This window comes from Tribolium castaneum, chromosome 3 (genome assembly GCF_031307605.1).
Source record: "Tribolium castaneum strain GA2 chromosome 3, icTriCast1.1, whole genome shotgun sequence".
Taxonomy (NCBI): domain Eukaryota; kingdom Metazoa; phylum Arthropoda; class Insecta; order Coleoptera; family Tenebrionidae; genus Tribolium; species Tribolium castaneum.
Genome location: NC_087396.1, coordinates 20,802,624 through 20,815,356, shown reverse-complemented (window position 1 = coordinate 20,815,356; position 12,733 = coordinate 20,802,624). Strand labels below are relative to the sequence as shown.

At 32.8% G+C, this 12,733-nt stretch overlaps 2 protein-coding genes across 3 annotated transcripts; one reads left to right on the top strand and one right to left on the bottom strand.

The window, feature by feature from the left end:
• The first annotated feature begins 74 nt into the window (after nt 1–74).
• LOC660016 (uncharacterized protein) lies at nt 75–1,196 on the top strand. The gene is made up of 4 exons (XM_966280.4): nt 75–221; nt 272–581; nt 709–758; nt 810–1,196. Exons 1-4 carry the CDS (start codon nt 124–126, stop codon nt 1,174–1,176), a joined length of 825 nt encoding a protein of 274 aa, XP_971373.1. The 5' UTR covers nt 75–123; the 3' UTR covers nt 1,177–1,196.
• Nucleotides 1,197–2,080: 884 nt separating this feature from the next.
• On the bottom strand, nt 2,081–3,191 carry LOC103314854 (fibrous sheath-interacting protein 1). 2 transcript variants are annotated; one of them, XM_008201955.3, is made up of 5 exons: nt 2,980–3,189; nt 2,651–2,937; nt 2,522–2,600; nt 2,395–2,474; nt 2,081–2,351 (listed from the first exon to the last, which is right to left on the bottom strand). In XM_008201955.3, the coding sequence occupies exons 1-5, from the start codon at nt 3,110–3,112 to the stop codon at nt 2,244–2,246; spliced, it is 687 nt and encodes a 228-aa protein (XP_008200177.2). In that variant the 5' UTR covers nt 3,113–3,189; the 3' UTR covers nt 2,081–2,243. The 2 variants fall into 2 exon arrangements, with proteins under 2 accessions (XP_008200177.2, XP_008200176.2); XM_008201954.3 differs by having other exon boundaries at nt 2,651–3,191.
• Between the last annotated feature and the right edge of the window lie 9,542 nt (nt 3,192–12,733).

Genomic DNA, 12,733 nt, shown 5'->3' with positions numbered 1-12,733 from the left:
GTTTTAATCACCCCAAACATCCTAATCATAATGAAATTGAAAAAAAAGTTACGTCACGTTTCGTGCTTAAGCGCCATCCATCTTCAGTTGTGACATAACCTCAAAAAACAATTCAGCTGAAACATGGATGTGAGCGCGTACAGAAACATTGTGACGGTAATTCGGAACTACAAAGGGCTCTCTAAAAACTGCCTCTCCATTCTAGTTAACAATTTCCCCCAGTATGGCCCAGTTTTGTGTTAAAATCAGTTATAAAAATTTTGTTTTCCAGCATAAACCATGATACACTTTACAGCATTTTATCGCTGGAATACCAGAAACGTATGAGAATGAATCACGTTAAAAACCAGTCAGTTATTAACAAATACTGGGATGTGTATCAAGACGCCGTTAAAACGGGGGCCGGCCCTGGAATAATCCTCCGAATGGCCGAACGATTCGACATATGCCCTTGTCTCATCGCCAAACTAATCCTACACAAGTATTTCAAAGAGTGCGATATGGAATTGACACAAATTAACGCTCATTTAAGAGATACTTCTCTAATTCCAGACCCACATTTAGCCTACGAAGTCTTTCTGGTAAGAAATCTAACGTATGACCAAGTAAATGCGTCATCCAAGTCACCTTAGAAACAAAATTCGGGTCAGAGGCGACTTGGATGACTCATTTACATGCTCATATGATACAAACAATAGTGTTTTCCAGTGCACAATCTATGACAATTTGTACAGTCCACTATCAGAAACCATGAAACAGTAAGAATTCGTTCATTCAATTAACACAAAGTAGTGTAAAAAACATTCTAGTTCTCTCGGCCAGGAATACGAAATTAAATTACACAACGAAGTCCTGAAACTGAATCTAGCGTTCAGAGACGAGGAACATTTAAGGAAATTCGGCTACGATAAAACTCCCGATGTTAAATTGGACGTTCCGGTCGCAGTTGATGGCTTTGTCATCAACTGGATCGAGAGCAAAGCCCTATTCGGCGATGACGACGTCCACATAGAGTACACGAAAAACCAATACCTAAGCTATTGGAATCGGTTTGGGCCCGGACTAGTGATTTACTGGTTCGGTTTCGTCAAAAGCATAGTCCAAGCGGACGACAAAAGGTTCATCATTAGAGACCACATGCCCACGAACATTGTCCACATTAATTACCTTCGTTAAATAAAAATTTTATTGAAAAAGTTTGGCTTTTATTTGCATTTGTTTGGAGTTAACAGAGAAGGCTATGACGGTGTGAACTGGCCTTAAAAAATCTCCCAAGTTGAGATATAGTTCATTGTCCTTTATGTGTTTATACCGATTTTGGTTACTGATAACTAAAATATATGTCACATTTGCCTATCACGTTTTTTTTTTTTAATAAATTTCCTAAAACTTTTGAAAATTTGTTTTTTTTTGTTGGTAACATTTCAAGCCTTTTTAATACCTGAATCCTATATTATAAACACTATTTTAAAACACGCTTCCCATACAACGTGTTTTAAATTAAAATTTTCTGACAAAAAAATTTAATAACACTCATACTAAGACGCTTAAAGTTCTTGGGTGTGTAGGTGTGCACTCGCTTACGCTCGTTGCATAACGACAGCCCTCCAACTCGAATACGCACTTAATATGACAGTTACTGACATTTAGTAAAAAATATGTAGCTGCCAACTACAGCCAACAAAAGTTTAAATTTCCAGAGCCACCCCAGTCCAAATGAATAATAATACCCAATTATTAATTCTGTCGTTTTTTTTGACTCAGTATTGAAAGAAAGATTTTATCACTGCTTAAGCTCACAACAGGGATAATTAAACACTACACTGAAAAAAGGAATCGGCCCTCGAGCGATTATTTCTGGCCACTTGTGCTAATAGCTCTCGCAATGGCACAAAGCATTATTGCAATGTATAATTCACAAGTATCGAATAAATAGCGGGGGCCCTAGTTATATTGCGCACAAGAATTAGGGATAGGATTAAGTGCTGGTACAATAGACAGCCCTCGGCATTATCCGCCATAAAGGAGAAGTTAATTTGATTCGCCTCCACCTAAATACGCTCATAAATCAAACAAATGGTCCTGGAAATTAATATCGGAATCAAAATATGAAAAAATCACGTAAAATACAAATGCGATAAAAGTAAAAATTAGAGTGAGGGCAACAGATGTACACGAGTCTAATTTTCCACTTGAATATTCTATTGTCTTGGAAAGGGCTCGACAAGTCGATTTTTATTCATTTATTCGTCCCGAACGGTGGCTATTTTGCCATCGATCTCCTTCAAAGCCCCGTCCAAGAGCGCATTTTTCGAAGGCGACCGCAAGTGTCGACTCTCGGGGTATTTATCCTGCAAACAAATCTAGAAAAAAATCGCACTTTGGTTGGTTTACTTCAAGTTCGGTATCGATTTCGGCCAAACGTTGTTTGTCGCTTTCGCACATTTGGAAGCCGTTCGATTGATCGCCGCAATCTGGACGCAAAATTTCAAATAATGTGCAAATAAGTGAACCATTTTACCGTCAAGGTTTGCTAAGAGCTGGTCCAACTGGTGCTTCTCTTCGTCAGTGAGAGGCAATTTCGCCATGGCTGTAGCCAGCTGTTTGATCAATAATCCAGGATTCAAATATCACGCCGGTGTTTACTCACCTCGATGTTTCGGTGGATGAAGTCCTTGGGTTTGAGGGGCGATTTTTGGCGCTCTTTCTTGCCTTTCTTTTCATGGAGGCAGCATAAAGCTAGGAATGTGGACTCGGGGCACATTTCTTCTTGCACTTTCAAGCGCTCCTCTTTTTCGTACTTTAACAGGTCTCTGTTTATGCGGTAGTTTTGCTCGAGCTTTTCAATTTCGGCCATGTTTTGCATGATGGTCTTGCTCTTACGGCCGATTTTTAGTGTGGGAAGGGAGTCAAGCAAGTCAAATTGTAGTTTCAAATCTTTGGAATAATTAAAAAAAGCAGAATTAAAGTTGGGCAAACCTTGAGGCAGCGGTGGTAGTTTCAGGTCCGTTTCCACGTCTGGTAAAAATGAAAATAAGTCTTGTTTCTGCAATTTTTCCAGTTTTTCCAACAGCTCGGATGAAATGCCTTTGATTTCCGGTACTGCATCCATTTTGGCAAAAAATAACTTATTACGTGTAGTAAATTTTCGCAAAATTTGACAAGATTAGTCACATGTTGCTTGGTAAAAAAGCAGTTAAAATAAAATAAGCTAGAAGCGACTCAAAATTTTTTTATTGTGCAAAAACCCAAGAATTACTCTTAAAATGAGGAATAAAAAATGATATAGAATCATTGAAATTAGATTTAGTAATTCAAGTTTAAAATTTTGGAAAATTGACTTTAACTTCGTTTATTTTCCATGAAAAACACGTAAAAAGCTCGTATTAATAATCTTGCATTCAAAAACTGCGTTCAGGGCAGCTTTTTTTACATTTATTTTACTTTATGTTGTCCCCAGGATCTAGGTACTTGAATTTTGGTTGTTCATCTCATTTAATTTTGCCATAATTTTAAGTAGAAAACAGAAAAATTTATGCGGACGTTGTAATTTGTATTTCAAATATTTAGAATAAGTAGCGACAGCGCATTTGCATCTTTGGGAGAATAAATAGATCAGAAAATTACATTTTCCCTCGAATTTTCTGCATAAAAAGCATTCTGTTTCATAATGACTATTAATGACAAATTTGTTGCCAAGAAAACCCATCAGAAACGTAGTAAAGCAGTGGTTTTCAAGCACCCAATAACGTGCATAAAAATTTTTTTATATTGTATTTTATATTTTTATATTTTATTTTTTTTTGTTCTGCAAGAGTAAAAAAAGTTCGTTGATTCAGTAGGTATTTGAATAATTCTTCGTTGTTATAAATAAAGTTAGAGTTTTTAATTTATTAATCTATCAACTCAATAGTACGCTATAAAAATATGAACTTACAAATAATAAAAAAAAACTATAATCCATTGTTACTGCGTAAACATTGTTATACAGAAGACGGCTAATTTTATCGGACTTTATTTTAATGAATTTAAATTAGAAAATACTTCTAAATAGTCGGAATTAAATGCAAAAATAATCTATCACATAGAGGATAAAAAAAATAATAAATAATTTTTTTTAACTAATTTTACAACATTTTTCTTATCATCTACTATCAGCCATTTTCTATGTGGGTAAATCCTGTTATTTTTAAATATAAGAAAAAACAAATTGTCACTCACTTACTTTTTCCACAAATTTTCAAAACCTATTATAGAATTGTAGACATAAATATAAAATTATTTTTCGACTTGAATTTCAAAAATATAATTTAAATTTGATACTGACTAAGCAAGTGCGTTCAAAATCTCAGAATTAATAGAGAAGAACTTGAATTACTCGAATTTGCCTGCGAATTCTCTAAAATAACTAAAGAAAAACTAAAGATTTAAATGCAAATATTAACTTAATAAATTATGTCTAGCAGTATAATACGAAGGCTAGATATTTTTGAACAGAAACAGTAATTTGACAAAGCGTAATACGCTGAAAAAAATATTTATTATTAAGTATTTCTTACGTTATGCCAAGGAAATTATGTGCACAATTATTTCGTACGAAAAATACATATGAAAAAAAATGCCTCTAGACTCCATAATAAAAGTGAGAGAATAAGTTAACATAATAAAAATAAAAATAATAATAATAATAAAAACAAAATATGACAAGTGAATATTTACATTTTACAAAAAAAGTTAAATCAAGTATTTGTTACATAACTGCCTGTATATAACATTCTTTTATAATAATAGTTGATTTATTCGTGGAGATTGGAAATACCTGAAAAATTGGTGAAAAATTATACTAACTGTTAATTAAACTATTTAGGAAGTGTCTAAAGTTTAAAAATAATATTAAACTTAAAAATCAAGTAACAGCTACGAGTATTACCTACAAAAAAGGGAATAAAAAAATTTCAACATTCTTTTGTTTTTCGACAGCAGTTGCGCTGTGTTGCTAAATTATTGACATTATAGTTTACAAAACCTAAAAAATATGGCATTCACTTGATTTTTTTCTTACTTAGTATTCAGAACAGAAAAATGAAATTTTGCGTAGGTACTGAGAAAAGAATTCACGGTGTCCAACTTGAAATAACAAATTGTGCAACTAACTTTTTCTTTCGCAAATTCCGTATTTTATTGAGCAATTTTTCGTTATGTGCCAAATGGCCCCAAAGTGTAGGCTGCATTTATTTGTAAGTCTTGTCGAACGCAGCCACGTTTCCGCAATATTCCTCTTCCGTTCAATTACAATCAACTCTGCCATAGAGAACAAAGGGCTTTTCTCATTTCGCTCCAACCATAAACAATTTACAGCAAGCAGTGTAATATAGCTTTGTGTATGCGCCCTGCTCTCTGTTTTCGTCAATATTTGTGCTAAAACCGCAAACTCGGCCTCGCTTGTGTAGCATTTCCATCCATGATTTTCCCCGGATCGCAGAGCGGCGGCAGCAGCAGGTGACGTGACGCTGCAGCAGCAGTAACGATCCTGCTGCTCCACCAGAAAATTCCAATACAACGAACGTTGGTTGTTATTAGTCAGGTTAGATTTGTCGGTAAATCATTCCGTCACAATCTAAGCGAGTGAGATTATTGGATTTGGGGTCGTGGAGAGGGGGCTTTCATAATTCGATATACTGCTCCGCCCTAAAGGTTACACGTTGCCCTGGGAGACGACAACGAATGGCGGCGATTCAGGCGGGATTCCCCCTCGCATGCACAAACCTGGAGAAGCTTCCGAGCTTTAGGTATAGAAAGCTCGGACGAGTTAGTTTGCCGTTGCGTACCTGCTACTGCAAACAGGGCCGGACTGGATAAGCGATCATTTTTTTAAAAAACCCCGCTTGTGATGAAATATTATATACTGTTACGTATTTTTGTACTAAACAAATTTTATGTAATTTCCTCCTGAAAATAATGTACCAAATTTTTATTGGGAAGATTTTAACAAACCAAAGGGTAAACTGTAGAGTAAGTCGGTGTACAACTCGAGAAAATCAGGGTAAATCTTGAGTAAATCACTTTAAAAAATTAGGGGAAATCTTTGGAAAATCTTGAGGAAATAAGAGAAAATCATGATTAAATCTTGAACCAGAGTAAGTCTGGTAAATAAAGAATAATTTCTCTGTAAACTAAAATGATTTAAAGTAAAATGTATATTTTAAATACTTACGTATATTTTTGATAATATTTAGCTCTGCCGCAGTTTAAAATACGAGATGAAAAAAAATAATAAAAAAACTTGAACAAAAGCTTGATACTAGGCTACTACCAGTGATATTACCCATCTTTTCTTTTGTGGATTCTAAGAAAGTCCAAGAATTTTGGCGATATGTGCATTATCTGATGATAATTTAAGTACATAAAACTAAACAGAAAGATTTCATCTTTAAAAGAGTTTTGTATTACAATTTTTACGATGTTATTACAAAAAAAATTAAAAAAAAAATTGCCAAGACCAGGAAGCGAACCCACACTTTTTGAGTTGGACTTCTAAAACAAATGTTCAAAAACGTTTTTTTTACTAATTATTGATTAGAAAACCTAATATTTGTGGTTTTGAAAAAAGAAGAAATTATTTTATTGACATATGTTCATCATTTAACTGTCAACTGTTTAGTTAAGATAATGTAAATAAGGCAAAATATCAATTGATCCAACACATTCTATAAGATTGCAGAATATTTTATTTATTTTTGCAAGAATTGTTATCTAAAGATGAAGGTGTTTTGGAAAAAAAACACAAATATTTCAGTTCTTTCTCACAAGAAAATAAAAACTTGAAAGAGAGGACCGAAAATTTTATATTCTTTTTTCAAAACTCCTGGGTACACTTGCTTTTCAGTAACTTGTCAAAAACTAAGTTTTAAAATTTAATTTTTTAATTTAAAAATTAAATTAAAAATTAAATTTTTTAATTTAAATTTTTTTAAATTTTTTTAAAATCTTTGTTTTATATATTCGGTTCACTTTCATAAAAACCATTGTGGTGCAAATAGCTTACTCTTGGCAATAACTTTTACATGAGTTGCCATGGCAACAGGTTAGTCATTTGCACCACAATGGTTTTTATCAAAGTGAACCGAAAGTAAATATATCTAAAAGGCATGGTAACTTGATATTTACCAATTTGAATTTATAATTAGAGTAGGCGGGGTTTTTCTTTGTGATTAACAAATTAGTGTAAACTGAGTGAAATAATTAAATATTATCGTTCGAAATTTTATTATTTGATTTTTCATCTTTTTATACAATTATTAAATAAATAATATTAAAGTCCAGTCTAATTATAAATTAAAATGATCAAATAAAAAACATAAAAAAACATAAAAAAATTGTCTTCCACTTTATCCCTCGTTTCTCTGGTGTTAAACAATTTCCTCACTCGCATACTTTCGAGAATGACCACATGGGAAAATTAACTGACTGACTAATAAAAAAGGGAACAAATGCTGAATAAATAGCCCTAAACAAAATGTATATTTTAGCCATTTGCTAAGTTAAATAGTGGACTAAAGAGGACTAAAACACGAGCTTGTTTATATTACAAATGCAAAAAACACGTTTTCTATTTCACTTGAACTACAGGAAATTTCAAAATTGTTGAAAATGTAACGCCTTACGGGTTGGCAAGTTATTTTACGTAGATTTGTTTTTATTTTATGTTCTGTGATGAAAAATGAAGGAGATAATCGTTTCGAAAATGAAAAATCAGACGTCATAACCGCCTCTTTTCACATAATAACGCTCTCATCACAACATTTTGCGCACATTTTATGAAATAAAAAATTGAAAAAAGTTGTTTTTCAAGTTGCCAACGCCTTTAGTCGATTAAAAAATTCAAGTTGTGTAATAATTTTGAGTTGAGGGTTGTTTGTAATACGCATCGGTCAACTTTGTGCGATTGCGTTCCGTGCCGCAATATTTAATTTAAGCATGGCCGCGCTTCCTTCTGTCAAACCGATGTTGACTCCGTCTCATTCTCGATAATAATAAGATTTATTCGGAAGCGTTCAATACTGCTTGCTTCAATCCGGGTCGACTGTTCTGTTTGGAATCTTATAACACGTCGTAAGCTTCGTCTTCTTGCTCTCCGCAAACGAATGAAACCTCCTCCAACATTCATGCACATAATAATACGAAGAAAGTAGTTGTTGACAACTTCAATATATGTGATGCTTGATGCTTGTATACATTTCTGTGCACTCTTGAATTATTTATTATTCCAACAATGTAATGGCACCAGGACAAATTTAATCACATTTTATTAATTAGTTTTCCAACAAACCATGATGTCCTTTTAGTAAAAACGGTAATTTTCCAAATACATTTCATTCAATATGACGTTCTAAAATAGGTGGAAGAGAAACGAAAACATAAAAATTGCTACAAAAAATTACCGAAAACTAGTTTTCTTTACTTTATACAGGGTGTCCATTTTTCGAGCTCCATCATAATCCAGCATAACCATTTCTATGTTGAACAATTATCTGAAAGAAAATTTGTTGTCATTTTTAGTTTTTGAATTATTGAGAAAAATCAAAATTTTGTAATTTTTGTTTTTAATTTTTTAAGCAAAATCCAAAAGAACTAGACGTTATTAAATATTATTATTATTTTATTATTAATATTATTAAATAGGAAATTCTTCAGGCACTTTTTTACAAGAAGTCTGAATCTGTCATTGCCTTTTCCAAGGCATTCTTGAAATCAGATTTACAACACTCAACTTTGTTTTTTCATATAGACGCCATACTGACATATGAAAAGTTTTTTTGTTCCTGATTACAATGATATATGTATCACATGAAATGTTCAAATCTTACACGCTGATTAAAATTAACAAAAAAGCATTTTTTGTAAAGAGTGCTTTGGAAAACAATTTTCATAACTTCGCCTTGTTTTGTTTTGCGAAAAATAAATAAGCTTGGTGGAAATGTGTTCCTTCCAGATCGAAACTCAAATAAACCTCTAAAATCTAGTTTGTTTCAAAACAAAATGGTTGACGTTTTTTCCAAAGCACTCTTCGCAAAAATGCTTTTTTCTCCATTTGATCAGCATGTAAGATTCGATCATATCATGTGATACATCATTGTAATCAGGAATAAAAATGCTTTTGAAAAATGCATAAAGCGAATATGGCTTATATAAGAAAAACCAAAGTTGGGTGTTGTAACTCTGACATCAAGAACGCCCTGGAAAATACGATGACAGATTTAGATTCCTTGTAAAAAAGTGCCTGAAGAACGTCCTAGTTAAAAACGTCTAGTTTTTTTGGTTTTCGCTTGAAAAAATAAAAACGAAAATTACCTACAAACCGTTTTTTTCCAATAATTCAGAAACTAAAAATGACATCAAATTTTCGTGCAGATAATTGTTTAGCACAAAAATGTGTGACTTTGTCCTAATTTAACCGACCTCGTATCTGTCATAATAACTGGGATATCCATGGTGGAGCTCGAAAAAAGGACACCCTGTAGATGAAAAAAGAAAAAAAAAAGATGGAAGAAATCATAACTCGCCACAGGAATACTTTTAGCAGACACACCTTATTGTATTATTATTTTCGTAAAAATATGTGTTAAAGAATTTGTTAAAACTAATAAAAAAAATCACACAACTAATCTAAATAGGAGAAAAATTGGATATTGATAAGTGTTATGATTTTTTCATTAATTGTACTCACAGTTTACACTTTTTCTAGCTTTAAACATCAAAAGCACCTAACGTAATTGTCAAATTGTTTTAGGAATTGGTTGCAAATGTTAAATTATTTCACTGACTTTCACAAGATTAATTTTAATTCTGAAATATATTTAATTATAATGAAAGGAAACGGTAAAGGTAGGAATATCAATTTATTCCACAAAGGGCACGAAGACAGTTGTTATTGTTTGTTTTTAATATAATAGGCAATAAATTCTGTCGGAAAGCCACCCTTTGGTGGGCTGGGTGTGAGTTATTGCCGATCTAAACTCCGATATATCGCATGATTTAATAAAACGGGTCGTAATAACCCTCAAATAAAGCCGCCTCGAGTTTGAATACGTGGCAGGTTTGAAGCGAGCGTGATAAATTTGTCCCAATATTATCACCCTCTCAGTGACATTTTACTCTTTAGTGTGTCATCAGCACCCTCGTTTCTAGCACTTTACGGCATTCCAGAAACACGCGCCTTGATAACAATCCTATATTAGAATATATATATCCAGCACACTATCACTGCGATCGATACCAAAAACGCCTCTTTTTTCGAAGCTCTTGTACATTTACGGTTTAATAACCGCCAATATGTCACAATGGTATTTTATGGTACTTGACGTAGCGTGACATCACGGTAAACTTAGTCCATTGATACGGTAGGGAAAGACACGTATCAAAAACTAATAATCCCGATGCTGGACCAGTGGCTTGTAAACACAAAGCCGTAAGGGTGCCGGATCTACTTGGGGCCTCCTACCAGCTCATCATCATCGACGATGACACGCTTCAAAGAGCCTTTTCATTGCGCTTCGCTAAATTAACCCAGAGATTTCGCCGCTGTTGCCTTCTTACCTGACACTTATTTTGCACTAAACCAACAGCTAGGCGACGATAAACACCCCATTGCTTCAAAGTTGTTTAAATTCATAATTTAATCAAATCACAATTACACAATTTTTTTTGCAGCTTTCGTCAGTAAAAATTCATCATCAATTTTTTAAAATTGGTAAAATAAAAAAAATCGTAACTAAAAAACTATTGGGAATTGGACAAAATTACCGACGCCAATCGATTCTTCGGATCGTTCTACATAGATTTGCATCAAAATAGTTCAACTTTTTTGAATGGTCAAGGCATACCTTGACAAAAATAAAAAAAATAAAAAAAAACATAAAAAATTTCAAACTCACTCCAGCAAAGTTTTATGACTTAAAAGTTGTTAAAAATCCAAAAAAATCCATATGTTCGATTTTTCCAATTTTTGTTCGAGGCGATTAAAGTTTTACAATAAAAAAAATTCATAACCCGAAAAATAAAAGTCGTAGAGCAACGCGGTTTGTTCCATTGAATTCAACGGCTCATTTTCTGTATTACATCGCCCTTTTTACAACACTACCTTACTCGAAGATTTAGTTAAAAATTTATTAATTAAGTTGAAAAATGGTGGATGCGCCGAATTATTTATTAAAAAATTCATAACTCAAAAACTAAAAGTCGTAGAGCAATGCGGTTTGTTCCATTGAATTCAGCGGCTCATTTTCTGTATTATACGAACTTTTCACGAGATTTAAAAATTTGATTTTTTTTGCTAAAATTTCCTGAGTAATAACAATAATACCTTCAAGAAATTGAAAAAATTATTTTTTTTTAAATTCGTTCTATCATACTTTTTCGTATTTATATATGCCTTTACAACTCTCTAGAGTTGTTAAAAGTCCAAAAAAGTCCATATGTTCGATTTTTTGATGTTTAATTTTTTCAATTTTCGTCGCAATTTTTGTCGATTTTGGGTACCCGGAACATTTGTTGAGCAATAGCTCCGGAACTATTAGAGATAACCCCATGAAGTGTATTATCGTTGGAAAGCTCTTTGAATTATCTATTTTTTTTCAAAAAAAATTATTGTTCTCCGACTAATAGTTTTTGAGCAAATTGCAGATAAAAGCAAAAAATGGAAAAATTTTAAAAAATTTATAACTAAAAAACTATTGGGAATTTGGCAATTTTTTCGATGCCAATCGATTCCCCAGATCATTTTACATGGGTATGGATCAAAATAGTTCCACTTTTTCAAATAGTTTAGTCGTAATTGGGAAAATAACAAAAATTAAAAAAAAGTTAACACTGCCCCCTTAAAATGTCTTAAAAATCAAATAAAACCTATTCTATCTTATAGATTTTGATGTGCTCTTTACGATGGAACAAACCGCTTTCTTCTAGCTCTTTTAGTTTGACCGTAATCGGCGTTTGAAAATTGAAAATTTTTTTGCGAGATATCGCCTTGAGTCCTATGCCATTTTGTAGAGTTTTTTATTCCGGTTATTCTCCATTTTTCCGTTTCTCGATATCTTTAATAGTTTCGCCGTAATTGGCAGTTGAAAATTGAAAAAAAGTGAAAATGGAAACCTTTTTTGGCGTTTTTCTCGAAAACTGTAAGAGTTAGAGCAACGAACAAAAAACCATCTGATAGCGCTTAATTTTATCTATGTTTTCGTCCAAACCCGGAGCCGCTCCGGGCAACGGTGCCGGCTACAGAGGCGATCAAAGTTTTTCACTAAAAAAATTCATAAAAAAAAACTAAAAGTCGTAGAGAATTGCGGTTTGTTCCATTAAATTTTACGGCTCATTTTACATATTATATCAATTTTTCACATGAATTAAAAATTTAAAATTTTTTGTTTAAATTTAGGGTACCCATTTGTCATAGTGAAAAATTTTATTCAACAAAAAAATTCATAACTCAAAAACTAAAAGTCGTAGAGCAATGCCGTTTATTCCAGTAAATTCATCGGCTCATTTTCTGTATTACACCGCCCTTTTTACAACACTACCTTACTCGAGGACTTAGTTATAAATTTATTAACTTGAAAAATGGTGGATGCGCCGAATTATTTATTAAAAAATTCATAACTCAAAAACTAAAAACCGTAGAGCAATGCGGTTTATTCCATTCAATTTAGCGTCTCATTTTCTGTATTATACCAACTTT

Coding starts and splice junctions, on each gene's coding strand:
- LOC660016 (XM_966280.4), top strand. CDS start 124: ATGGATGTGAGCGCGTACAGAAACATTGTGACGGTAATTCGGAACTAC. Junction 222..271: donor CTAGTTAACAATTTCCCCCA/GTATGGCCCAGT, acceptor TTTGTTTTCCAG/CATAAACCATGATACACTTT. Junction 759..809: donor CTATCAGAAACCATGAAACA/GTAAGAATTCGT, acceptor AAAACATTCTAG/TTCTCTCGGCCAGGAATACG.
- LOC103314854 (XM_008201954.3), bottom strand. CDS start 3,112: ATGGATGCAGTACCGGAAATCAAAGGCATTTCATCCGAGCTGTTGGAA. Junction 2,601..2,650: donor TCATCCACCGAAACATCGAG/GTGAGTAAACAC, acceptor TTGATCAAACAG/CTGGCTACAGCCATGGCGAA. Junction 2,475..2,521: donor GCTCTTAGCAAACCTTGACG/GTAAAATGGTTC, acceptor TTTTGCGTCCAG/ATTGCGGCGATCAATCGAAC.